The sequence below is a fragment of the Giraffa tippelskirchi genome, chromosome 9 (assembly GCF_054371585.1).
Source record: "Giraffa tippelskirchi isolate mGirTip1 chromosome 9, T2T-mGirTip1v1.2.pri, whole genome shotgun sequence".
NCBI lineage: Eukaryota > Metazoa > Chordata > Mammalia > Artiodactyla > Giraffidae > Giraffa > Giraffa tippelskirchi.
In genome coordinates, this window is record NC_137283.1 from 134,044,753 (window position 1) to 134,072,687 (window position 27,935).

Consider the following 27,935-nt stretch of genomic DNA (forward strand, 5'->3'; position numbering starts at 1 on the left):
GACAGAACTCCGAACTCCTCTTGCAACTCAACATTTAAAATGTTTGAGGAACTAGTTGCACAAGATTCATCATCTCCCTTCTAGTTCTGATAAGAGCTGCTTCTGTTTTAAGCTGGTAAAATGCTCTCATTCAATATTGGATTTTCTTGGCTGTTGTTTGAGAGCCTGTAGAATGAATAACTTATAAAGTCTAACACAGTAATTTCAATAATAGTAAAGAGTGAATCTAAATATTCATCATTCAGGTTATTTATGCTATAATCATTTGATAGCACATTGATATTTCTTTAAAGCATTCTTTAAAAATTACTAATGATATAAGAAATGTTCAGAAAATAACTCTAAGAGAATAAAATGAGGTATAAAATTGTTCCCAGTGAGCAACATATATAAATGCAAAAAATATCAGAATGGCATAGCAGAATATTAGAATTCATATATGGGAAGTAGGGTTGTGGATAATGTTTTCTTCTTATTTTTTTGATATTTTCAATATTTTACTATGGGTACACACCCATTTTAAAAATAAAAATATTACATAGGTCTATCATCAGTAAGAAAAATAAAAATAGTGAGGAATCTGACATATCATTCAGTGAATAATTGAGTTGCCTAATTGAAATGATAAATGTCTCTAATTAGTCTCATCAAAGATATTCACATTTGGATATAAAACTTTTCTGAAACTATGTCTGTTTTATAGAAAAACCACAGGTTACTAACACTTTCCTTGGGAGTCTGGCATTATAAAATATTGGTTTATATATATTCATGGTTTTCATGCTAGAAATAGAGTAGAAGTTACCTGGTACAACAAATGTTCTTAATAAATATTTGTTGAATGAATGAATAGGTAGGAGATAATTCCTCAGGTTGTAATACATGAAAAGATTAATCACCTTTTGTCAACTTTCTTTTACCATTGCAATCTTGGATTCTTTTTTTTTTTTTTAATTAACCAGCAAGTATATTTATGAGCATTGTCTTATAAGTATTTTAATCATAATTTTCTTTTGAAGGATTAGTAGAAATATGCTTAAAACAGAAATATAAATTCAACCAGTACTAAAACTATTTAATATATGTGTCTTAATGAGAATGTAACTTCTTTTTGCCAATATGGAAAAGAAAGCATCAAATATTAAACTTGCATACACTTGCTTGAAAGTCTTGAAAACAGTAGAAGCTTCCTGCAATAGCACAAATCTTCCTGGAAGATCACTTGTAATAGAGTTTAGCAACCAAGTACACAGATATTACATAGTAAATACCATTTATATTCTTGCCTCCAATGGCCTTGTTGGCAAAAATTTTGAAACTCTGGAAGTACCATATTCAGAAAGTTGACCTCAGTGGGAATGGAAAGTGATGGACATTCCTAAATCCAAGAAAAGAGAAGTGAGTAGATCCACCCAATTGAGAAACCACTTGTCCTTACCTGAGGCTGTATTTTTATACTCTTAGGGCTCTCTGGCATTTCCCAGTCTCTATTTGCCACTGTCTCATGAACAATTTAGGATTACTTTTTCAACAGACACAAATAAATCAATCTATGTCATTTCAAGAGAAAATACAAAATATATCAAAGCATCTTAAATTTACTATTCAATTGCGTATTTATTGGGTTGGCCAAAAGTTCATTTGGGTTTGTTTTCCCATGAGAACTTTTATGGAAAAGTCAAATGAGCATTTTGGCCAACCCAATATTCTTCCCGTGTTTTAAGATTATGGAGAATTTGAGAGTGCTTTTAGGTAACACATAATAACAACAAAAAAATACACTAAAAATCAGGATCAGATAAAATGAAAGTGAAATGAGCACACACATACACATACTCAAGTAATATTGTCCAACATAATTGGCTATAGGTGGGACACAAATTTAGCTTTCAGCTTCCTGAAAAAGATAGCACTCCCAAAAGTTAGTTGGATAGTATTTATTGCCCAAAGAAGAAAACTTACAGTTTCTAAGGCCAAGTAACACTTTATAGAGCTCAGTTTTGAAAGAAATTACTCAGAGGACTGCATGTATGGAACACTTACAGATATGACACACAATGGCTTCAATAATATCTCCACTGCAAATACAGTTATAGATGTCATAAGGTCCCTTCTTATTGTGTCTTTCCAAAAAGATCAGTTTCATGATACCAAAAAGCAACCTGGGGAGATCAGTATGCAGTGAATCAAAACAGAGGCCAAGGATATCACTCTCTTAGATTGTGGTTCAAACACTGAATAAAACCTACATTTAAAAAATCAAAATGGATGAATTACTTCACTTGAGATCACTCATCTATTAATAGATGTAGGTATAAAGGGTCATGGATTGAAGGACATTCCAGCCAAATACTGTAAGATCAACCAAATGGGGGAATGGCCAAGATAGCAGAGTAGGAAGACCCTGAGCTCATCTCCTCCCATGGGCACATCAAACTTACAACTATTTACAGAGCAACTATTGATGGGAAAAACTGGAAGACCAGCAGAAAAGAACTTCTATAATTAAAGATATAAAGAAGCAACCATGACACAGGTAGAAAGCGCAGAGATATGGTATTGTCCTATACCTCCAGGTGGGTAACTTATAAACGAGAGGATAATTACAGTCTTCTCATTGAGTGAATAGTCTGAGTTCCACATCAGGGTCCCCACCTTGGGGATTCTGCACTAGGAAGGTGAACTTCCAGAACATTTGGCTTAAAAGGCCAGTAACACTTTCAGAAGAGCCAGAAGACTGCGGCAAATAGAGACACAACTCTTGAAGGGTGCACACAAAACCTCACAGGCTTCAGAACCCAGGGAAGAAGCAGTAATTTGAAGAGAGCCTGGGTCAGACCTACTTGCTAATCTTGGAGAGCCTCCTGGAGAGGCAGGCAGCAATCTGGGGACATGGACACTGGCAGCAGAGCTCCTGGGATGCATAGGCAGTCTCCTACCAAAGGCCATTTCTCCAAGGCCAGGAAACCTACCTACCAGATGCATATACATAAAAACAGCAAATTAGCAAAGTGAAGTAATGGAGGATTATGTCCAAAATGAAAGAACAGGATAAAATCTCAGAACTCAGTGAAGTTGAACTAGGCAATCTACTTCATAAAGAGTACAAGATAATGATTGTAAAGATGTTCCAAGCACTCAGGAGAAGACTGAATGAACAGGGTGAGAAATTAGGAGTTTTTAACAAAGGATTAAGAAACATAAAGAAGAACAAAACAGAGATACAGAATATAACAACTGAGATGAAAAATACATTAGAAGGAGTCAATAGTAGATAAATTAGATAATACAGAGGAATGGATCAGCAAACTGGAAAACAGAGTAGTAGAAACCACTGAAGAGGAACAAGACAAGAAAGAAATGAGGATAGTTTAGGAGACAACATCAAGCATAGCATTTACATTATAGTGCATACCAGAATTAGAAGAGAGAGAGAAAAGTGATGAGCACTTGTTTTGAAGACATAATAGCTGAAAACTTGTCTAACCTGAGAAAGGAAAGAAACATCCAGGTCTAGGAAGCAGAGAGAGTCCCAAGCAAGATCAGCTGAAAGAAGACCATACAAAGACAAATTGTATTTTAAAATGGCAAAAATTAAAGACAAAGAGAGAATAATGAAAGCAGCAAGGGAAAAGAAAAGTGATGTGCATGGGAACTCGCGTAAGGCTCTCAGCTGACTCTTCAGCAGAAACTCTTCAGGCCAGAAGGGAGTGGCCTTCCTTCTGTATATTTAAAGTGGTGAAAGAGAAAAAACTATAACTAAGAATACTCAACCTGGAAAGGTGTTCATTCAGATTTGACAGAGAAATCAAAAGCTTTACGCGTGAACAAAAGCTAAGAGCTCAGCATCACCAAACCAGCTTTACAAGAAATGCTACGGAGACTTTAAGCAGAAGAGGAAAGGCCATAACTAGAACATGACAGTTATGAAAGGAAAGCCTCATTTTTAAAGGCAAATATATAATAAAGACGAACAAAGCTAGTGGAGGTGATGGAATTCCAGTTGAGCTATTTCAAATCCTGAAAGATGATGCTGTGAAAGTGCTGCACTCAATATGCCAACAAATTTGGAAAACTCAGCAGTGGCCACAAGACTGGAAAAGGTCAGTTTTCATTCCAATCCCAAAGAAAGGCAATGCCAAGAATGCTCAAACTATCGCACAATTGCACTCATCTCACACGCTAGTAAAGTAATGCTCAAAATTCTTCAAGCCAGGCTTCAGCAATACACGAACCGTGAACTTCCAGATGTTCAAGCTGGTTTTAGAAAAGGCAGAGGAACCAGAGATCAAATTGCCAACATCCACTGGATCATCGAAAAAGCAAGAGAGTTCCAGAAAAACATCTATTTCTACTTTACTGACTATGCCAAAGCCTTTGACTTGTGTGGATCACAATAAACTGTGGAAAATCCTTAAAGAGATGGGAATACCAGACCACCTGACCTGCCTCTTGAGAAATCTGTATGCAGGTCAGGAAGCAACAGTTAGAACTGGACATGGAACAGACTGGTTCCAAATAGGAAAAGGAGTACGTCAAGGCTGTATATTCTCACCCTGATTATTTAAATTATATGCAGAGTACATCATGAGAAATGCTAGGCTGGAGGAAGCACAAGCTGGAATCAAGATTGCCGGGAGAAATATCAATAATCTCAGATATGCAGATGACACCACCCTTATGGCAGAAAGTGAAGAAGAACTAAAGAGCCTCTTGATGAAAATGAAAGAGAGTGAAAAAGTTGGCTTAAAGCTCAACATTCAGAAAACTAAGATCATGGCATCTGGTCCCATTACTTCATGGCAAATCGATGAGGAAACAGTGGAAACAGAGACTTTATTTTAGGGGGCTCCAAAATGACTGCAGATGGCGATTGCAGCCATGAAATTAAAAGACGCTTGCTCCTTGGAAGGAAAGCTATGACTAACCTAGACAGCAACAGCATATTAAAAAGCAGAGACATCACTTTGCCAGCAAAGGTCCATCTAGTCAAGGCTATGGTTTTTCCAGTAGTCATGTAAGGATGTGAGAGTTGGACTATAAAATAAAACTGAGCGCTGAAGAATTGATGCTTTTGAACTGTGGTGTTGGAGAAGACTCTTGAAAGTCCCTTGGATGGCAAGGAGATCCAACCAGTCTATCCTAAAGGAGATCAGTCCTGGGTGTTCATTGGAAGGACTGATGTTGAAGCTGAAACTCCAATACTTTGGCCACCTGATGTGAAGAGCTGACTCATTGGAAAAGACCCTGATGCTGGGAAAGATTGAAGGCAAGAGAAGAAGGGGATGACAGAGGACGAGATGGTTGGATGGCATCACTGACTCAATGGACATGGGTTTGGGTGGACTCCGAGAGGTGGTGATGGACAGGGAGGCCTGGCATGCTGCAGTTCATGGGGTCACAAAGAGTCAGACACGACTGAGCGACTGAACTGAACTGATATAATAAAGATAATAAGTCAGCCATGTATAAAGCTTTCAGGGAAGTTAAAAGACAAAAGCAGTAAAATCGTCTATATCCAAGTAAATGGTTAAAGGATATACAAGACAAAAAGATGTAAAATACAATGTTAAAAACAGTAAACCTTGATGTGGGGTAGGAAAAATACAAGATTGTTAAAATGTGTTTGTACTTGAGAGATCAGCAATGTAAAACAATCATCTATATATATGCATACGTACATATATATAGCCATCTACAGTATGGGGAATATAGTCAATGATTATGTAGTATGGTGAGATATTGGGCTTCCCAGGTGGCACTAGTGGTAAAGAACCCGCCTGCCAATGCAAGAAACATAAGAGACGTGGATTTGGTTGCTGGGTTGGGAAGATCCCCTGGAGAAGGAAAATGTCAACCCACTCCAGTGTTCTTGCCTGGAGAATCCCATAGAAAGAGGAGTTTGGTGGGCTACAGTTCACTGGGTCACAATGAGTCAGACACAACTGAAGCAACAAAGCACGCACACATGGTGACATATTGTAACTAGACTTTTCATGGTGATCATTTTAAACCATATATAAATACCAAATCACTATGTTGTGTAACAGAAATTAACATACTGTTGTGGGTCAGTTATACTTCAAAAATAAACTCATAGAAAAAGAGATCAGATTTGTGGTTACCAGAAGTGTGGGGTGAGGGAAGGAGGAATTGGCTAAAGGTAGTTAAAAGGTACAAACTTTCAATTATAAGATAAATAAGTATGTGAGATGCCATGTAAAATATAATAAATGTAGTTAACACTGCTGTAAGTCATATATTGGAGAAGGAAATGGCAACCGACCCCAATATTCTTGCCTGAGAAATCCCATGGACAGAGGGACCTGGTGGGCTGCAATCTGCTGCTGCTGCTGCTGCTGCTGCTAAGTCGCTTCAGTCGTGTCTGACTCTGTGTAACCCCAGAGATGGTATCCCTCCAGGCTCCACTGTCCCTGGGATTCTCCAGGCAAGAACACTGGAGTGGGTTGCCATTTCCTTCTCGAGGACAGCAATTTTTCTGGTGTCCCTTCATAATGGCAATAATCCCATCATGAGGTTTCCTCTTTCATGACTTTGTGCTCAGTAGTGTCCAACTCTTTGGACCCCGTGGACTGTAGCCTGCCAGGCTCCTCTGTCCATGGGATTCTCCAGGCAAGAATACTGTAGTAGGTCGCCATTTCCTTCTCCAGAGGATCTTTCTTACACAGGGGTTGATCCTGTGTCTCCTGCATTGGCAGGCAGGTACTTTACCACTGACCCACAAGAGAAGCCCCCTTCATGACCTCATTTAATCCTAGTTACCTCCCAAAGGCTCCTATTTTCAAATACCATGGAGGGTGAAGGGCTCAACCTATCATGTGGAGTTGGGGTATGCCAACATTCGTAACAGAATATGATGACTCAGTACACACGGAGTAAAATAGGAAACCAGGAATACATGGTGAGGCGAATAACTGAATAAATAAACAAATGGAGAAGGAATAAAAACTCCTCTTTAAAGTAAAATTCCAACTAATAAAGGTAAAAAATTATGGAAATAAATGATCATCATTTGGCAAATGTCACAGTAATAATCAAGTTTTAGTCAAGAACAATGAATGTTAAACTGAGTGGGTTGAAGTATAATAAAAAACAGGATAATTTCATAAAATTAATTAATCTCACACAATATTAATTACAAAAAGGAAAACAGTAACTTTACAGTGGTGAGACCTGGCAAATACTACTTTAACCAAAAGATCAAAGTCAACCTCAACAGCAATGGAGCAAATCAGCATCACATGCCCTCCAATGTGACACGTTGAGAGTAAGCAATATTACTTTTGTGATATTCTTGCAAAAATGTAAAACTTCTGTATAATCAGAGGAAACCTCAGACAAACCTAAACTGAGAGACTCTTTAAAAATCTGAAGTTCATGAAAGACAAAGAAAAACTGAGGAACTGTGATGATTAAAGGAGACTAAGGGGACCTGACAAGTTCATGCAATATGTGATCCTAGGTTCAGCCTCAGTTAAGGGTTGTGTCTATATATTATACCTCTAGTCCCAAACAAGAAAAAACATGGAAGCAAGCACTAAATAAAATGGTTATCAGTAAATACCTATTTATTGGTCTAGAAATCTAGGTGGGCAGGGCCCTCTGCTTTCATCAGCCTCCCTCGCTCTGAGTAGAAATGTGTGTTCCAAACCACCCATATAGTGAAGGTATGCACTTATATATGTCAGAGGAGCTCTAGCCTTCACCAGAGAATTTATGGTATATAGGCTAAAAAAATTGAGTGATTGCCTGGGGATATGATCTGTGACCTTATAAGAAGATGGCCATGGGGAAATACAGGGACACAGGGAGAATATCATGTGAGGATGGAGGATTAGAGTGATGCATCAAAAGCCACGGAATGGTAGAGATGCTGGAAAACTACTAAAAGCTTGGAAGAGGCAAAGAAGGATTCTCATATCAGTTTCAGAAGGAACATGGCTCTGCAACACCTTGAGTTAAGACTTACAGCCTCCTACAGATCACAGGTCATATTGGAGTAGGGCCCACCTTACTCCAGTATGACCTCATTTAACTAATGATACATGTATGCAATGACCCTATTTCTAAATACGACCATATTCTGAGGGACTGGAGATAAGGACTTCATCATATCTTTTGGGGAACACAGTGCAACCCTTAAAAGCCCTGAATGTTTTTAAGGGTCAGTTAATGTTTATAATTTCTTAACATTTCTGCTGTTTTAAATCATCTAGTTTGTGACAGTGTGTTAAGGCAGCTCTAGGAAGCTAACACAAGCACCTATGTAACAAACCTCATTCTAGTGGCTCTGGATCAAAGTGAAATAAGATGTGGTCCCATCTTCAGAGATATGCTAGGTAATATTTCAGAAAGAGAGAGAGACAGAGAGTGAGAGATGGTGGGAGGGAGATGAAGAGAAGAAGGGAGGAGAGATATTAGTTAAGAGGTTTGTATTATAAGGAGAGAATTTCTCTGATGGGTCAGTGATAAAGGCCCCACCTGCCAATACAGGAGATGCAAGTTCAATCCCTGGGTCAGGAAGATCCCCTGGAGAAGGAAATGGCAACACATTCCAGTATTCTTGCCTGGAGAATTCCATGGATAGGGAACCCTGGTGGGCTGTAGTCCATAGGGTCGCAAAGACAAACACTTCAGATGTTGGAATAAAAATAATATACCCACAATGAAATTTGAGAGACAGCAAATCTCTATGGGCTTATTTATAAAGTTACTAAAAATTCTAGCTGAAGTTTTTAAAAGGAATCCAACAACTTATTCTGAAAATGTAGTAGAATAGAGATCCATAAACAGCTAGATCAGTTTTGAAAAAGAAGAGAAAAACGCTACTCTCGACCAAAAAATGGTAAGATATACCATAAAGCATCCCTAATAGCTCATATCTCAGTTGGTAAACCTTCTCTACCATCTCAGTTGGTAAAAAATCTGCCTGCAATGCAGGAGACCCCGGTTTGATTCCTGAGTCAGGAAGATCCGCTTGAGAAGGGATAGGCTACCCACTCAAGTAATCTTGGGCTTCCCTTGTGGCTCAGTGGTAAAGAATCTGCCCGCAATGCAGGAGACCTGGGTTCGATCCCTGGGTTGGGAAGATCCCTGGAGAAGGGAAAGGCTACCCACTCCAATATTCTGGCCTGGAGAATTCCATGGACTGTGAAGTCCATGGGGTCGCAAAGAGTCGGACACGACTGAGCGACTTTCGCTTTCACTTGCACACCAAAAAGCCATGATGATAAAGCAGTGTGGACCTGGCTCAGCCATAGGTAAATAAGCCAATAGATTAGAAGAAAGAGCTCAGTGACACACCTGTATGTTTAGGGGAACTTGGTACATGAGGGAAATACTACTTGAATCCATGAGGCAAAATGGATGGACTGCTCAATGGATGTTATTGAGGAAACTGATGGACTCTACAGGGGAAAATAGAATTGGAAAACTTACATAATAGACAAAGATGGGTATCAATGGATTAAAGAACTAAGCATGAAAGACAAACTAAAGCAAATAGGAAAAAATATAGAAATACATATCTGTGATTTTTGAGTAGAAAGGATTAGTGAAACTTCCAAAATGCAAAGTGCAGGGAAAAAATTTTCAATTGCCTAGTATGTAAAGTCAGTGTAAAGATACATCTTTTCTTAAAATTGTCATTAAAAATTATCTACTTTTCCATTAAAAAAAAAATAAGAATCTCAAATGATGATATATATAAAATGATCAGATTATTCACAGATTAGGAAAAGTTAACTCTGAACTTCCAGATGTTCAAGCTGGTTTTAGAAAAGGCAGAGGAACCAGAGATCAAATTGCCAACATCCACTGGATCATCGAAAAAGCAAGAGAGTTCCAGAAAAACATCTATTTGTACTTTATTGACTATGCCAAAGCCTTTGACTGTGTGGATCACAATAAACTGTGGAAAATTCTTAAAGAGATGGAAATACCAGACCACCTGACCTGTCTCTTGAGAAACCTGTATGCAGGTCAGGAAACAGCAGTTAGAACTGGACATGGAACAACAGACTGGTTCCAAATAGGAAAAGGAGTACGTCAAGGCTGTATATTCTCACCCTGATTATTTAACTTATATGCAGAGTACACCATGAGAAATGCTGGGCTGGAGGAAGCACAAGCTGGAATCAAGATTGCCAGGAGAAATATCAATAACCTCAGATATGCAGATGACATGACCCTTATGGCAGAAAATGAAGAAGAACTAAAGACCCTCTTGATGAAAGTGAAAGAGGAGAGGGGAAAAGTTGGCTTAAAGCTGAACATTCAGAAAACTAAGATCATGGCATCTGGTCCCATCACTTCATGGCAAATAGATGGAGAAACAGTAGAAACATTGTCAGACTTTATTTTTGGGGGCTCCAAAATCACTGCAGATGGTGATTGCAGCCGTGAAATTAAAAGACGCTTGCTCCTTGTAAAGAAAGCTATGACTAAACTAGATAGCATATTTAAAAGCAGAGACATTACTTTGCCAACAAAGGTCCATCTAGTCAAGGCTATGGTTTTTCCAGGAGTCATGTATGGATGTGAGAGTTAGACTATAAAGAAAGCTGAGTGCCAAAGAATTGATGCTTTTGAAGTGTGGTGTTGGAGAAGACTCTTGAGAGTCCCTTGGACAGCAAGGAGATCCAACCAGTCCATCCTAAAGGAGATCAGTCCTGGGTGTTCATTGGAAGGACTGATGTTGAAGCTGAAACTCCAATACTTTGGCTACCTGATGCGAAGAGCTAACTCATTTGAAAAGACTCTGATACTGAGAAAGATTGAGGGCAGGAGGAGAAGGGGACAACAGAGGATGAGATGGTTGGATGGCATCACCGACTCAATGGACATGAGTTTGGGTAGGCTCCGGGAGTTGGTGATGGACAGGGAGGCCTGGCGTGCTGCAGTTCATGGGGTCGCTAAGAGTCAGACATGACTGAGCGACTGAACTGAACTGAACTAAGGAAAAGTTATTTGCAATATGAAACCACAAGAGGTTGTTGTTCAGTCACTAAGCCATGTCCAACTCTTTGCTGGCCCCAAGGACTGCAGCACACCAAGGCTTCCCTGTCCTTCACTATATCCCAGAGTTTACTCAAACTCATGACCATTTAGTCAGTGATGCCATCCAACCATCTCATCCTCTGTTGTCTCCTTCTCCTCCTGCCCTCAGTCTTTCCCAGCATCAGGGCCTTTTCCAGTGAATCAGTTCTTTGCATCAGGTGGCCAAAGTATTGGAGTTTCAGCTTCAGCATCAGTTCTTCCAATGAATACTCAGGGTTGATTTCCTTTAGGATTGACTAGTTTGATCTCCTTGCTGTCCAAGGGATTCTCAAGAGTCTTCTCTAACACCACAGTTTGAAATCATCAATTCTTCAGGGCTCAGCCTTCTTTATGGTCCGACTCTCACATCCATACACGACTACTGAAAAAACCATAGCTTTGACTATACAGATCTTTGTCGGCAAAGTGACATCTCTTCTTTTTAATACACTATCTAGATTTGTCATAGCTTTCCTTCCAAAGAGGAAGCATCTCTTAATTTCATGGCTGCGGTCACTGTCCACAGTGATTTTACAACTCAAGAAAATAAAATCTGCCACCATTTCCACTTTTCCTCCATCTATTTGCCATAAAGTGATGGGATCGGATGCCATGATCTTAGTTTTTTGAAAGTTTTGTTTTAAGCCTGCTTTTTCACTCCCTTCTTTCACCCTCATCAAGAGGCTTTTTAGGTCCTCTTTAGTTCTGTAAGAGGTTAATAGTTAACTATACAAAATCCCAGAAGTAAATATCTAGGATATGCAAGCAAATCCACAAGTAAAAGATAGGAAGACCATGGAAAATATTCCTCTTAAAATGGACCTTGTAAGCCCTTGGTTTCCTCATTTACACATTTAATAAATATTTATTGAGTGCCTATCACATGTCAACACTGCTCTAGGCACCAGGGTTACAGCAGACTAATTTCCTGCCCTTATGAAATTTAAATAGTCCACAACCTTCTCTCTTGCCAATAAGAGAAAGAAATTAGTTTCTAGTAAATGAATTTTCCTTTAAAATTATAATTGTGTCATTTTAAAATTGGAAGAATTTTTAGGGTACATTTCTTCTAATTCCATACATTTGTGATAATATTCCTAGGGCACAGTGGCCTGACGCACATAGCTGGCGCTTCATCTATGTTTAGAATGTAAAGCCCAGTAGTTAGATGGGTCCAGAATTGCTATGACTGAGTCACGGCTTTCCATTGTGTGCCATTTGGCAACCTCTCTGAGCTTTAGTTCCTTCATCAGTAAAATAAAAAATAGTGAGACAGCTCATACAATTCATATGAGGATTAAATGAGATAATATAAAACAAACAGTATCTGGCACATGATAAAAATTCAATCATGACTGTTTTTACATCTATATTTCATTTTGATATTGAGTCCAATAATTGTTATTTTCCCACATATATCATGGGGCTTCCCAGGTGGCACTAGTGGCAAAGAATCCACCTACCAGTGCAGGAGATGCAAGAGACACAGGTTTGATCCCTGGGTCAGGAAGATCCCCTGGATTAGGAAGTGTAAATCCACTTCAGTATTCTTGCCTGGAGAATTCCATGGACGGGGAGCCTGGCAGGTTACAGTCCATGGGGTCAGAAAAAGTTGGACATGACTGAGCACAACGGGCATGTGTTATTTCAAAATTAGTATGGTAACACTTCTGGTTATTAATCAGGCAATTAATTTTTTCTTTAATTAATAATCAGAAAAGGAAGCCATATGCCTTCCCTGAGACCTACCCCGGTAGTGTATGAGGTGTGTCTTGTGGATTAACCATTAATCTTAGAGTGAAAACTGAATTCAGGGTTGTAGGGCTGGAAAAGATGTGAGACACCATCTTGCCAGTCCCCGGCTTTTTGACACAGGCAGATGCAAAGACCTGAAAGAGGTAAGTACCATGCTCTGAGTTTGCACAGCTAGAACTATGGCACTTCTGTGGTTATAATTAATTATGATTAGAAAAGATGACTATGATTAAGAAATCATGGTTGTGATTAGGAAAGTTTAATGTTACCAGGTGGCTTTGTGAACTGGGTGTGAACTGGCTCCATGAATGACCTCAATTAATTAGAGACCTAGACTTAGGAGGACTCAAAGTTATTCCGAGTATGAATGTGCTGGACTTCACTTGACTGTTGCTTTGGTTCAGTAGGTGGAGCTACTCTTCCTCATTAGAGTAAACAGATTCAACTCAATTATAAATAGAAAAAAATATGTGCCTTCCGCCATTGAGAGTTGCAGAGGGTGACGACTACCTGGAGACCTCGGGTGCCGTGGTGAGCAGTGTTGGAGCATGAGTTCCAAGCCACAGTCCATAGGGATCATTGGAGCTCCTTTCTCAAAGGGCCAGGTGAGTAAAAACCTGGCTTTGAATAACTGGAGTTTATGAGAAAAGTTACCAAGTTCAACATTAGTAAGGTGTTACCATCTGGTTAGTTAAACAGCCTGATACAACCTGACCTGAAATTTATATTAAAGTCTTTTCATCATTTTACATCATTGTATAATTATGGTCACAAATCCACTTATAACATTAGATTTATAACTACAACACCTAATCTCAGCCACAGCCAGTTTTATTTAAATCTGCTGAACTTTTCCTCATTTTTTGAGAAAATAATTCTATTTGAGTGGAAATGGACAATTTCTGCCTTGTAGCTACTCATTTAGATTTCCATGCTCTTATCCCTATTGCTGTTACTGTGTATATGTAGAAGGAGATAGAATTTTAAGAAAATATATTTTATTAGTTATGTAATTAATACCTAGAAAAATTCATAGATGGGTGGTAAATTTTAAGTTTTAAAAATGTGAATAAACTAAATATTATTAATTTATCAACATTTTGAGTTATTTATATTATTTTAGAGCTTTAATGATTCTATAAAAGTGTTGATTCATGGATTAGGTGACGTTCTTTGTGTTCCTCTCTTTGAGGGATGAAAAAAGAAAAGTGAAAATGGAAACCCACCTGCAGATTGATCACATTGAAAAGACTATTGGATTTATCAAACTCCTCTTCTAAAACATGCCAGCAACACTTAAATATACTATCTTTTCTTTTTTTTTTCTGCCCAGGCACACTCATTCTGGTAAATCTAATGAGATTACAGATATCTTCAACTCCTCCAAGTGTCTGTGCTAAAGGGGTGGGGGAAGAAAAAACACAAAAGCAAATAAGATAAAGTGTGAATTAAAACTCACCATGCAGATTTTTTTGAGGTTGTGGTTGTTTTAAATGAGGTTTCTTGGGTTTCTTAGAACTTTCTCTTTGCCCAACTGAGCAGTGTATTGCTTCTCTTAGTTCTGAACTCTTGCTTTGCACTGTGACTTTTTATTACAAAACAAATTGGGACAGGTCAGAGGTTAGAGATGCAAACTGCATTTGAAATGTCAGTCAAAACTGCTTCACTTCCCCTGGAAATCTTTCAAAGTTCTCTCCTGAAACACAAGGAGGTTTTGCTGACAAAGAGGTGTTTCATGTAATGCTGGGCTTAATTGCAAATTCCACAATGTGCTCACCTATTCTGACAGGTTCTAACAAAGATCACAATGAAATAACTGATTAAAAAAAAAAGAAGAAGAAAAGAGGGGAGGGAGGAGAAAGGAAGAAAGAAAGAGAGAGAGGGAGGGAGGAAATGGCTTGAACATGCTCTGATCCCTGGACCCCTGCAGAAGGCCACATGCTGATGATAACAGCCCCTCTAGGGGACAACATTTTGAAACATAGCCCGGTGCATTTTCCATTCTCCATAATTCTTCCTCCTGCCTCTACAGCCCCTCCTTATTAAAACATGGCACCATGCAAAGAGTAAGAGACCACTGCCCCCCCACCCACCTCCCACACACGAGAATGAAGCTTATTGTCTTACAATAGTAGGGACTCAGAGAGAGATTTTTCTATTCTAAACCATAGCATAGAAGGGAAAAATCAGCCAACATATAAATTTCTGTCCTTAGACAAGGGACATAAAATTTGGATAAACAAGCAAAGGAAAGGATTAAAGGGCCGATGACTAGAAGGTTGAGTCTGAGAAAGAATTCCATCCTCAGCCCCACACCCTTGCAGGGCGGTGGTTGAGGGGAAGGGTTGGTGACCAAAAATGAAGTAAGTATTATATCTATTTTCCCGTTGTGTTAGCTAAGGCTCAGTGAACTATGGTAATTTGTTCACGGTCACACCACTTTGACTGTGTAATTCCAGACACTGATACCAAAGCCTGTGCTCCTGACCTGCGCTGTTACATCTTTAGTTCTACAGTGAATCTTGGAATTGTGGTCAATTAGGGATTGGAGCCTAGCTTCAAAGTCAGTAGCGCTAACAAAGAACAATGAGAAAAGACAGAACATAAGACGCATTTTAAATCAGATGGAAAATAAAAGCTAGAAAGTGTCACTCTGGGAAGCTGAACAACTGTGTTATTGTATATTTACAATATCTGTGGGATCGTCTTTACTGTCATTTTATGTAAGGCGCTTGAGCATCTGTGTGGGGGAGGGTGTCCTGGTCTATACAGATCCGGAGGAGGAATTTTAGTGTCAGTTAAGGGGTGTATAAGATTTCTTCTTCTTTCTTTTTTAAATAATTCTGAAAGTTCAGAATGGTTTTATTTTTGAAATTTTTATTGAAATATAGTTGATTTACAATGTTTTAGTTTTGAGTGTACAGCAAAATGGTTTAGTTATATATATATAAATATATAATTTTAATTCTTTTCCATTGAAGGTTATTATAAGATATTGAATATAGTTCTCTGTGCTCTACAGTAGGTCCTCTTTGGTTATCTATTTTATATATAATAGTGTGCATATTTTAATCCCAAACTCCTAATTTATCCCCTTATCTCCATCTCCCCTTTGGTAGCCATAAGTTTGCTTTCTGTGTTTGTCAGCCTATTTTTGTTTTGTAAATAAGTTCATTTGTCAGGAATGTTTAAAATTTGTTCCGAAGTTTGAAAGGGAGAGGGCAAAGATCAGGGAGTTTTATCAAATTGACAGTTTTTGAACATCTCCTAAGTGTCAGCTCTCTACTGAAAAATACAGTGCTGGAAGGGTAGAGAAGATAGGACAGAAATCTAATAAGGGAGAGAAAACAATGACAAATAACTCAAAATCAAGGCAAAATTTCAGCCAAGTAGCACTCTATTGGAGTTTAAAGAAGGAGAAATTGTATCCACTTGTTGAGGGGGTAGAGGCGGGAGTCATAAAAAAAAGCAGTGAAGTGAAGGAGCAGATGTGTCTGGCTGAGCATGGTGTTGAGGGGAAGTCCCTTGCTGCCAGGGACAGGAATTTGACAAGGAGAATTTGCCTGGTAGTCAGGGCAAGTCATCCGGTAATGTGAGGTGGGAAGAATTTCCGCTTAGTTTGGTGCCACAGTGCAACCCTAAGGATAGACACAGGTGTCTTTCGGCACATCTTCCCACCTGACAGCAGGCTTCCCAGGTGGCACTAGTGGAGAGGTGCAGGAGACCTAAGAGACAAGGGTTCGTTCGCTGGTTTGGGAAAATCCCCTGGAGAAGGAAATTCAAAAGGACGACCCCTCTCCAGTATTCTTGCCTGGAGAATTTCATGGACAGAGGAGCCTGGTGGGCTGTAGTCCATGAGGTCGCAAAGTGTTGGACACGACTGAGCGACTAACACTTTCACTTTTTCACTCCCACCTAACAGCACAGAGTAACTTTCTCTATTGAAAAGCCTTGTTGGAAATTGGAATCAGAGAGACACATAAAAGAACTGTTTCTTTAGATGGCTTATCTGCCAGGAGGCTGGAGAAGACTTACTGCAAGGAAGAAGCGTGCTAGCTCCCCCGATGTAAAAAGAGCAAAGGTAGAATTGTGCCAACCACGCTTAAACAGGTCAAAACTTGAAATGCTGGGTTGGTCTTTGTGAGTTCATCTCCCAAGTGATGATTTTCCCTGCTGCCTCCTTTCTCCGCAAGAGTCCTAACTTACTACCATGCGGACCTGCACGTAGGTCTGTCTGATGACACACTTTTTTTTTCACCTTATGTTTTGATTCAAGCTGTTCTCCAGGTTTGCAAAGTGTCTTCGTCACCCCATCTATTTTCCTGAACCACCTACTCATGTTGCAGAACTCAGCAGAAATGTCAGCCTGTTCCCTGCAGACTTCTCTGAAACTTCTTCACCCCTGACAGGGTTAGGAACATCCTGTTTTTGTGGTTACATTATCTTGTAACTGTGTTGATGCAAATCTCTAAATATTATAATTGGGATTATTAATAAATATCCAAATCCCCTATTCACTCGTGAGTCACTCAAAGACAAAAGCCCTCTCCTTTGGATCATTGTATCTCTATCTCTCAGAGTGCTTTTGTGCAAAACGTGTCCACTGTGTTGGTAACATAGTGTGATGGAGAAGAGAAGTTGCAAGTTTTGGGATCCAAACCACCTGGATGTGAACTAAGGCTCTGCCACTTGTTCGCTGTGCCTGTAGGAAAGTTATATAACCTTTCTGATTCTATACCTTCATATTCGACATAGGAGTAATTCAATCTACCTAGCTGTGATGACAGTGAGATCATGTAAATTCCTGACCCTGTAGGTACTCAAAAAATGATACTCTTCAACTGATTAATGAAAAATGCTTCTATTGTGGGGGTTTGATGATATGATAATGTCTGAATTACTCTATGTTTTCATTGTTCAGCCACGAGGAGGAGTGGAAGAAGGCCCTACAGTACTGAGAAAGGCTGGTCTGCTTGAGAAACTTAAAGTACTAGGTAACTGTTTACTTAATCAATTTTTTATTAAAGTATAGTTGATGTACAATATTATATGTTACATATTTATACAATATAGTGATTCATAATTTTAAAGGTTATACTCCATTTACAGTTATTGTAAAATGTTGGCTGTATTTTCTATGTTGTACAATATATCCTTGTAGCTTATTTTATTTGTAATAGTTTGTACCTCTCAACCCTCTACTCCTATATTGCCCCTTCCCCACCCTTTCCCCACTGGTAACCACTAGTTTGAACAAGGTAATTTCTAAGTTGAAAGCTGATCAGCCTGATTTCTTTCCTACTCTGAAGGAAGGTCGAGGCTCCTGCTAAAAGAGGGTGTGTCTGGAGTGCCATTTTTACCACAGTGACATTATAGCAGCACTGGCTATAACCTTAGAAGAACATCTTATTTAAAAAAAAAATGCAACAAAGGGAAGAATGCTCAGTAAACACTGTTGGATGAATATCCTCACTCAGATACTTTGTCTTTCCAGTGAGACTACTCTTTTAGAGAATCTGTGTGTGCAAGAACTAGGGGGTAGGTGGATGGTAGGGGATTCAGGGAAACTGAAAATGAAAAGCCAGGGGCAGCAGAAAGTACATTACTAACAAAAGGATCCTTATTTGTAAAAAGAAATAAAATAAGATGGTTATATAATAATAATAACAGTACCTAGTATTTGCATTAACATCCTAGTATGTGTACATATATACATATATTTCTTTATATACACATGAGCATGCAGATGAAAAGTAATATAATTTTAAAAGTATGGGCTAAAGTAAACATCAGTTTTATATGTAAAACCCTGATGAAATGTTGGGGAGGATATGGACCAATCAGAACTCTCATGTATTTCTGGTGGGAATGCATAAATACACAGCCACTTTGGAAAGTAGTTTGGCAGTTTCTTAAATAAACCTGCATTTACCTCTTGACCCAGCAAATCTTCTCCTAGAGATTTACCAAGAGAAGTAAAAAAATATACTATAAAGTCTTCTACTTGAATGTTTGTAGTAGCATTATTTATAAAAGTCAGGAAATGGAAAAAACCAAAATGCTCATCAACTGGTAAATGGATAAACAAAAAGCGGTACATTCATAACATGGGGGTAATAATACTCAACAATAAACAGGAACACAGGCAAGAACATGGGTGAACCTCAAGGATATCATGCTGAATGAAAGAGGCCAGACGCAAAAGGCTACAAACTGTATGATTTATATGAAATTCTAGGAAAGACAAAAGCATAGCAAGAGAAAGATCAGCAGTTGCCTATGGGAAGGGGTACAGATTGACTTAAAGGGCAGGAGGGAATTTGGGGAATAATGAAAATATTCTGAAAGTGAAAATATTCTAAATCATTATTATGGTGGTACTTGCAAGACTGTGGATATTTCTAAGACTAGCTGACTTGTACATTTAAAATGGGTGAATTTTAGTGAATAACAATTATACCCCATAAAGTTAAAAAAAAAAAAGAAAAAACGACCCCAAGCAAGAATAGAAAGCTAGATCCCTCAGTTAACAAGCATAGTTTGGCCACATTTTATATCTGCTTGAATCTATTGAAGGTGTTACTGATTCATGGATACACATGGACATGTAATAAGTACAGTATACCATGACTGGTTAATTCAGAACACTGTATTGATCCCATATCACACTTTTGCATGAAACCTGTACCTTGAAGCCTAAGCAGGGCCTTTTAGAAAGTGAGCCTAGGTCTTTAGAATCTTTGGGTTATCTGCAATTTCTTTATTTAACAAGTATAAAAATAGAGCCTTTATCTCTTGACTTCATGGAAGCATTAGGCTAATCATATATTCTTATTAATTCAGACAATCTCATTATGAGGCAGGTACAATGGGCAGGCAGAGTAGGAAGCTGAGTGGTTTATGTTGGTGACAGCTTGGGATGAAACCAAGGGCTCTTAATATAGTGTAAGGAAGTTGAGAAAATACCGGTGTCTTTTTTTTCTAGGCATAAATATATATTGTTGTTGTTCAGTTGCTAAGTTGTGTCCAACTGTTTTGTGACCCCATGGACTGCAGCTGGTCAGGCTCCTTTGTCCATGTGATTCTCCAGGAAAGAATACTGGAATGGGTTGTCATTCCCTTCTCCAGGGGATCTTCCCAACCCAGGAATCAAACCCAGGTCTCCTACTTGGCAGGTGGACGTTTTACCACTGAGCCACCTAGGAAGCCCTATATATATATATATATATATGTATAAATATATTTTCTTTTTAAAAACAGCGTTTTTATTACCTACACAAAACAAGCTTATCATAGAAAAATAAACAGCACACAAACAGAACCCTAGACAGTGACGCCATGAGTCAAGCCCAAACCAGCTTTTATCACTTACACTTTCATGTCTAGCCTAACTATCTTGAGTCAAGAAGAATTTGCAGAGAACCCAGTATATAGCAGGCAGCAGCATAGAACCCAGTATACAGCAGGCACTGGTGTGCAGTGAAGTTGGGATGATAACGTCAGGTAATAGTGGACATGGTTTTTATTTTCATGAGTTTTTACAGCCATTCTGGGTTCTTTTCTTTTCTTCTTTTTTTTTTTTGCAAATACACCTATTTGGTAAAATTGGAATCATCCTACAGTCTGTTTTGTAATCTCCTTTAGTAACCTAAAACTTTCAATTATAGAGTATGATGTGAAAGATTATGGGGACCTGTCCTTTGCCGATATCCTTGATGACAGTCCTTTTCAAATTGTGAAGAATCCAAGGTGTGTGGGAAAAGCAAATGAAAAGCTGGCTGATGTGGTGGCAGAAGTCAAGAAGACTGGAAGGATCAGCCTTGTCCTGGGCGGAGACCACAGGTCTTTTTTTTCATGCTTATCTCTATGGAAGTCTGGTATAAATCCGGTGAAGGAAGTATAACTAAAACCATGAGAAGAGAGAAAATAGGAAAGGAAAGTATTGATCAATATTTTACACCACATTTTCTGCCTTGTTTCTTTCAATTTTATTGATTACTACTTTATTTTGGAAACAAAAACTTCCCTCTATTTGAAGTCTGGCATGACCTTTTTCTATGACAGCAGAAAATACACGGTATGTGAATGGATTTCAGCAAAATATTCAAGCTTACATTCCTAAATAAATAAGCACTGAGGAAGTTAATAGTCAGTCTATTGTACTTGATTAGTGATAATAGAAATAACTTATTTATGTCAACAATTAAAGCATGTGTTTCCCACTATCAAAGTAATAATTATCAAATTTTTGAAATACACATGCATATATAAAAGAAAAAAACAGTGGCAATTGTAGTTCTCTAAAAACCATTTCTACTAGATTTTTAAAATGTTACATTTCCTTCCTGCCATAATTTTTTCCTTGTATATAATTTTAACAATTGTATGTGTTATCCTGTTTTGTTCTTCATCTACACTACAGATTTCCTTATGTTATTAATATCTCACAATACATATGAGCATATTTTTTTTACTGCTGCTTGATATTTCATCTAGGTATGATATCTCTCTATACATATGTGTATATATATATATATATACATATATATATATATCTCCACATTGTCAGATATTCAGGTTATTTTCAAATTTCACCATTATGAATAATGTGACCAAGATAATGTTTGCGCTTGAGTCTTCCCATGTTTACTCTCAAGGTCCCAGGACATGTAATCAGAAATACCATTAGATCAAAAGTACAAAGATTACAATGACTCTTAATGCAGGAGTCAATTACTTCAGCCCCCTCCATATTTTCACTGAAAGCCAAAGTGTTTTCAGGACTTCTGTGACAAAACTCATGTTGAGAAACTGGAGCTCTCTTTTTTTAAGTAAAAAAATTTGTAAGTGGGAATTTTAAAAGTGGCACATGGACAAAGGTAAAGAAACCTAGAAGGAAAGACAAACAGCATGCTGAGTCATCAAGAAAGGACCGCTTCTGAAAGTTTGGGGTTCTCTGGAGCGTTCCTGAGCATTCACAAGGGGAGAATGCAGACATTGTATGGCAAATCCTGGTCTTTTAACTTTTGTGTAAGACACTACTTAGCTTTGCCATCACTTCATGGGAAATAGATGGGGAAACAGTAGAAACAGTGTCAGACTTTATTTTTTTGGGCTCCAAAATCACTGCTGATGGTGACTGCAGCCATGAAATTAAAAGACGCTTACTCCTTGGAAGGAAGGTTATGACCAACCTAGATAGCATATTTAAAAGCAGAGACATTACTTTGCCAACAAAGGTCCATCTAGTCAAGGCTATGGTTTTTCCAGTGGTCATGTATGGATGTGAGATTTGGATGGTGAAGAAAGCTGAGCACTGAAGAATTGATGCTTTTGAACTGTGGTGTTGGAGAAGGCAATGGCACCCCACTCCAGTACTCTTGCCTGGAGAATCCAAGGGACGGAGGAGCCTGGTAGGCTACAGTCCATGGGGTCGCTAAGAGTCGGACACGACTGAGCGACTTCACTTTCACGCACTGGAGAAGGAAATGGCAACCCACTTCAGTACTCTTGCCTGGAGAATCTCAGGGACGGGGGAGCCTGGTGGGCTGCCGTCTATGGGGTCGCACAGAGTCGGACACGACTGAAACGACTTAGCAGCAGCAGTTGGAGAAGGCTCTTGAGAGTCCCTTGGACTGCAAGGAGATCCAACCAGTCCATCCTAAAGGAGATCAGTCCTGGGTGTTCATTGGAAGGACTGATGTTGAAGCTGAAACTCCAATAGTTTGGCCACCTCATGCGAAGAGTTGACTCATTGGAAAAGACTCTAATGCTGGGAAGGATTGGGGGCAGGAGGAGAAGGGGATGACAGAGGATGAGATGGTTGGATGGCATCGCTGACTCGATGGACGTGGGTTTGGGAACAGGGAGCCCTGACGTGCTCCGATTCATGGGGTCGCAAAGAGTCGGACACGACTGAGCGACGGAACTGAACTGAACTTGCCATTCTGGCAAGTTTTCTGGAACTTGGAGTGTTTGAGATGAATTTTGAGGGTTCTGGACCTGGCTAAGAGTGAGTCCTTAAATACGTAGCAGGAGACTAGAAAGTTCCAGCAGAGGATCTGAACGTTGAATAAAGTGAGCTTCCAGGATACACTGGCTGAAGTGGATGTAAGGGCTTTGAGTGATGTTCTCCAATTGTAAAAGAATTGGATTTTAAGAAAAATGGGAGGACTCTGTCATAATTCACTTGGGAGAATTAAGTATTTACCAAGAGAGATGAGAGTACAGGAAATGAGCCTGTTTTAACCCTGAGAACTGAGTGATAGTTCACACTAAAAAACTTCTTGTGTGGCTACTGTCTTTTCATACATTTAATTTTTAGTTAAGCTAGAATTTGCAATTTTATTAGAAGGTGGTTTTGAAGAAAAATGAGGTTTTTTTTTAGTAATGCAGTTACAATGAATAAATATAACTTGTTAGTAAATATTGTGTTAGGTATACTTTCTCTATTGTTGCAATTGTTTAATTGGCATCTTCAGTTTAAAATCTCTCAGAAATATTAGCCACTTTGACTTAAAGGAAAATCAGGCCAGAATATTGTGTAAATGATATATGTACTGATACTGCAAACCTGATGTTCACACGAACTTCTTTTCCTTTAAAGTTTGGCAATCGGCAGCATCTCTGGCCATGCCAGGGTCCACCCAGATCTCTGTGTCATTTGGGTGGATGCTCACACTGACATTAACACTCCACTGACAACCACAACTGGGAACTTGCATGGACAACCTGTGTCTTTCCTTCTGAAGGAACTAAAGGAAAAGGTAAACAGCTGGTTGGTATTCTATTACAAAAGAGTTATCTTTAGCAGAAGTTCAGAAGCCAGAAGGAAAGTAAGAACCCCTGTGCCATTTTATTCTTGATTAATTTTCAAACTATTTTCTCAGCAGCCGATAAGCAATGGGGGGAGGTGGACAGAGGTAGTGAGACTCTGTATCTCTACATTTTTAATAATTTGCAAACTGACTTCAGGTGTAGCTTTCCTTTTGATTATTTTTTTTTCCCCTCCGAATTCCAAATAGTTTATGTAGATTCTCTGCTCTCAGAAAGGTGGAACACAATTCTCCACTCCTAAGTGGAGAATATGGCTGCTTACAGTTTAGAGCCTTCCCCTAAGGTAGTATGAATTCCTGGCATGGCCTATGTTCTCAGGACCACGGTGCTCTCCAGACTTCTTCCATGGGTGCTCTCTCTGTTCCTACAGTCATCCGAGCATGAAATTTGGCCCCTTACATCTTTAGGTTTAGAGAGATGAAGACCTTAAGTGAAGAAGTTCTAAGGGTTGTTGACAAAGGGGACAGGGTTCAGGGCACAGCCTGCTGTTTCAGATACATAATCCTAGAAAGGGCAGGCAGGCCTAGGCAGCACGAGGCGGGGGACGAGGCAGACTAGCAGGTGACTGTGGAGGGAGGGAGGGCGCAGACGGTGTGCTCACTGCTCGCTGGGTGGGCAAAAGCCCCCAGTCCTCAGCGCCCCCGTCCTTTTGATTCTTAGTAGGTGGGGCAGAGAGGAGTCCTTTATGACCAAGTGAGCAAAGGTTCAGAGGTTAACACACACACCAAATGTGGAGAAAGGCAAGGACCATAACTCTGCTCCTGGTGCCTCTTTCTGTTACACACGCCACAGCCTCTCATTCTAACCAAGTGTCCCCTTCACAACACAGGGCCTTTTCAAACATGGAGACTTTAAATGCAGATTATGATGGCTTATTATTTAAGATCTTTACTATGAGAAGCACATGTGTAAATCACAAGAGGGAGAACTATCTCCTTGCTCCCTGGAAACTTCTTTTCTAAAAAATGTAAGATGAAATTTCAGAGTAAGATTTAATATTGTGGTTCATAATTTTTACTGATATGCTACCAATAAAACAATTTTTATTGATACAATTGTAGTAAATTGGACAATGTGATGATATTTGGGGATCCAAACCTCCTTATGTTAAATGTCAGCAGCAATATTTTCCAAACCGATGACCAACATGATTGGTTTATACACTTGCAAATGTGTTGCTAGCTCATGAGAACAGCCAAGCTAGGCTCTGGGACATTTGAAGACATGGTCAAATCAAAGGTCTGATTGAAAATTTTCATCAGCCACTCTAAACCATTCTCTGGATAAAGTCTTTTTTGAGAAAGAGAAGAAAAGAAGGAAGCTATGAAAGCACACTGATTTCTTTATAGAAGAGTTCCAGGAGAACAGGGCCCAGTAGAAATGGAGCGTAGAGCAGGTAAATGCTGACAAATGGTTCAGCTTAGGTCTGGGCTACCAGGTGAGGCTGGGTAAGGCCAAAGCAACCAAGGGTAGCACAGGGGGACAGACATTCTCTTCCTAATTTTGTACTGTATTTTAATGATTTCCTTGAATTTTATGTTCTGAATATAAGATACATGCAATCTAATATGTGTCCTTAACTTTCAATGTAAGATTTGCTCAAGAGAAGCATATATAACCCAATGGAACCATTGCAATTCTAGATGCCTGAGGTCCCAGGATTCTACTGGCTGGCTCCCTGCATATCTGCCAAAGACATTGTGTATATTGGTCTGAGAGATGTGGACCCTGGGGAACAGTAAGTTTATTCCTTGATGTGGTTTACCTTCCTTTTTGTCCTTTCTCGTTAGGCGTGCTGGTTAAGTCAATGAGAAAAAATTATTTTCAGCACCAAGTCTATATATCTATGTGTGTGCTCAGACATGCAGTTGTGCCCGACTCTTTGCGACCCCATGGATTGTAGCCTGCCAGGCTCCTCTGTTCATGGGATTCTCCTAGCAAGAATACTGGAGTGGATTCCCATTTCCTCCTCCAGGGGATCTTCCCCACCCAGGGATAGAGATAAGAGAATATAGTCTGTTAAGTCTCCTGCATTGGCAGGCATATTCTTTACCACTAGCACCACCTAGGAAGCCCCATATATCTATATCTGTATCTAAGTCCATGCTAAGTCACTTCAGTCATGTCTGACTCTTATGGACTGTAGCCCACTAGGCTTCTCTTTCTACGGGATTCTCCAGGCAACAATACTGGAGTGGGTTGCCATACCCTCCACCAGGTGATCTTTCCGACCCAGGGATTGAACCCATGTCTCTTATGTCTCCTGCATTGGCAGGTGGATTCTTTATTGCTGAGCCACCTAGGAAACCCATCTGTATCTAGATCTGTATCTATACATACATGTGTATACATATATGAGCTTCCCAGGTGGCTCAGCAGTAAAGAATCTGCCTGCCAATGCAGAAGACATGGGTTTGATTCCTGGGTTGGGAAGATCCCCTGGAGAAGGAAATGGCAACCTACTGCAGTATTCTTGCCTGAGAAATCCCATGGACAGAGGAGCCTGGTGGACTACAGTTCATAGGGTTGCAAAGAGTCAGACAAGACTTAACGAACTAAACAGCAACAACATAGATGCATATGTATGTATTTAGCTGATTCTTACCTTGACTTGCTGTTTAAAAATTATTGATATATACATACAGTTCACCAAACTTAAATCTATTTTTTTAAAGATTTATGTTTTGGCCATGGTGAGTCTTCGTGGCTGCATGTGGCCTTTCTCTAGTTGCGATGAGCGGAGGCTACTCTGTTATGGTGCTTGGGCTGCTCAATGCGGTGGTTTCTATTGTTGTGGAGCATGGGCTCTAGAGCAGGGGGGCTTCAGTAGTTGCAGTGTGTGGGCTCAGTAGTTGTGGCTCATGGGCTCTGGAACGCTGGTTCAGTAGTTGTGGCATACTAGCTTAGTTGCTCTGCAGCACATGGTATCTTTCCAGACCAGGGATCGAACCCATGTCCACCATGCATTGCAAGGTGGATTATTAACCAGTGGACCACCAGGGAAGCCCCTTAAATAATTTTTGAATCTTACCACATTGATCTTTTCTCTAAAAGGAAACAAGAGGGTCAGCCTCCTTATAAACTGTAGATTATCTTAATTTCTTCTCTTTTATAGCTATATTTTGAAAACTCTGGGAATTAAATACTTTTCAATGACTGAAGTGGATAAACTGGGAATTGGCAAGGTGATGGAAGAAACATTCAGCTATCTACTAGGAAGGTATGATGCGTGTGTGTGTGTGTGTGTGTGTATAAACAAATATTATTAAAAGGATTTGCTACTAACACTAGTCAATGTAAGTTATTAACAAAGCCTGCAAGTACAATAATGAAAGTTCACGGGGTTGTTACTTTTTGTAAAACAAAGTAAGAACCGTATTTTTCTACTAAATATTAAACCACCAACTTTAACCTGAATTCCTTTCCCACCTTTTAAAAGAAAGAAAAGGCCAATTCATTTGAGCTTTGATGTTGATGGACTGGACCCATATTTCACGCCAGCTACTGGCACACCAGTCCAGGGCGGTCTGTCTTACAGAGAAGGTCTCTACATCACAGAAGAAATTTACAAAACAGGTGAGTAAAAATCTGAGTGAATACAAGAGAAAGTGTACACCTGGCCAATATGTATTGATACCTCCCTGATTTGAAAACAAAGCCCCAACTTGACACTTCCTGAATGCCCATTGCATAATACAATGACTTAAATGTTTTCAGTTGTTACTACCTCTTTGCACTCCTGGAAAATACTTCAAGTCAGTCTGTACTAAATTACAAATATCAGCTATTTAATAAATTACATTATTTTCATTTGTTGTTGTAGGGTTACTCTCAGGATTAGATATAATGGAAGTGAATCCATCTCTGGGGAAGACACCAGAAGAAGTGACTCGAACAGTGAACACAACAGTAGCAATAACCGTGGCTTGCTTTGGGGTTGCTCGAGAGGGTAACCATAAACCTACTGATTACCTTAGACCACTGAAGTAAACGTGGAGTCATCATATAAAAAAATCTCACAGCTAAATGACATAATTAGCAAATCTAATAGTTTAAAGTTATAGTTATTGTCCCAAAGATTTGGTCTTTCAGGAAAATCTTTTGCCTTGGTAAATATTAGTACAATTAGTATAAACTGTATTAATTTCCTCTTGGTGTGAAATTCAAGATATGGAAATGCTAACTTTTGTGAAATTAAAAAGTTTATATTCCCATTTTGGCAAAAGACTTATCCTTAGAGAAACATACATTCATTTCCTAATAAAAATTTGCTGGCATTAAAAATA

The 27,935-nt window shown here is 39.2% G+C and overlaps 2 protein-coding genes across 7 annotated transcripts in view; one reads left to right on the forward strand and one right to left on the reverse strand.

Moving 5' to 3' along the window:
* Positions 1-27,863, forward strand: ARG1 (arginase 1). Of its 4 annotated transcripts, none has more exons than XM_081529081.1 (10): positions 1-115; positions 13,218-13,418; positions 16,736-16,894; positions 17,735-17,807; positions 20,481-20,655; positions 23,420-23,579; positions 25,293-25,387; positions 26,765-26,869; positions 27,089-27,225; positions 27,473-27,863. In XM_081529081.1, exons 3-10 carry the CDS (start codon positions 16,814-16,816, stop codon positions 27,637-27,639), a joined length of 993 nt encoding a protein of 330 aa, XP_081385207.1. In that variant the 5' UTR covers positions 1-115; positions 13,218-13,418; positions 16,736-16,813; the 3' UTR covers positions 27,640-27,863. The 4 variants fall into 4 exon arrangements, with proteins under 4 accessions (XP_081385207.1, XP_081385208.1, XP_081385209.1 ...); XM_081529082.1 differs by having other exon boundaries at positions 13,221-13,418; XM_081529083.1 differs by lacking the exon at positions 16,736-16,894.
* MED23 (mediator complex subunit 23) overlaps positions 20,320-27,935 on the reverse strand; it is a 52,864-nt gene continuing 45,248 nt past the window's right edge. For all 3 annotated transcript variants that reach the window (XM_081529069.1, XM_081529067.1, XM_081529072.1), the window contains one exon: positions 20,320-20,716. In XM_081529069.1, coding sequence (XP_081385195.1) covers positions 20,678-20,716 — 39 coding nt within the window. In that variant the 3' untranslated portion in view covers positions 20,320-20,677. The remainder of the gene's footprint in view (positions 20,717-27,935) is intronic.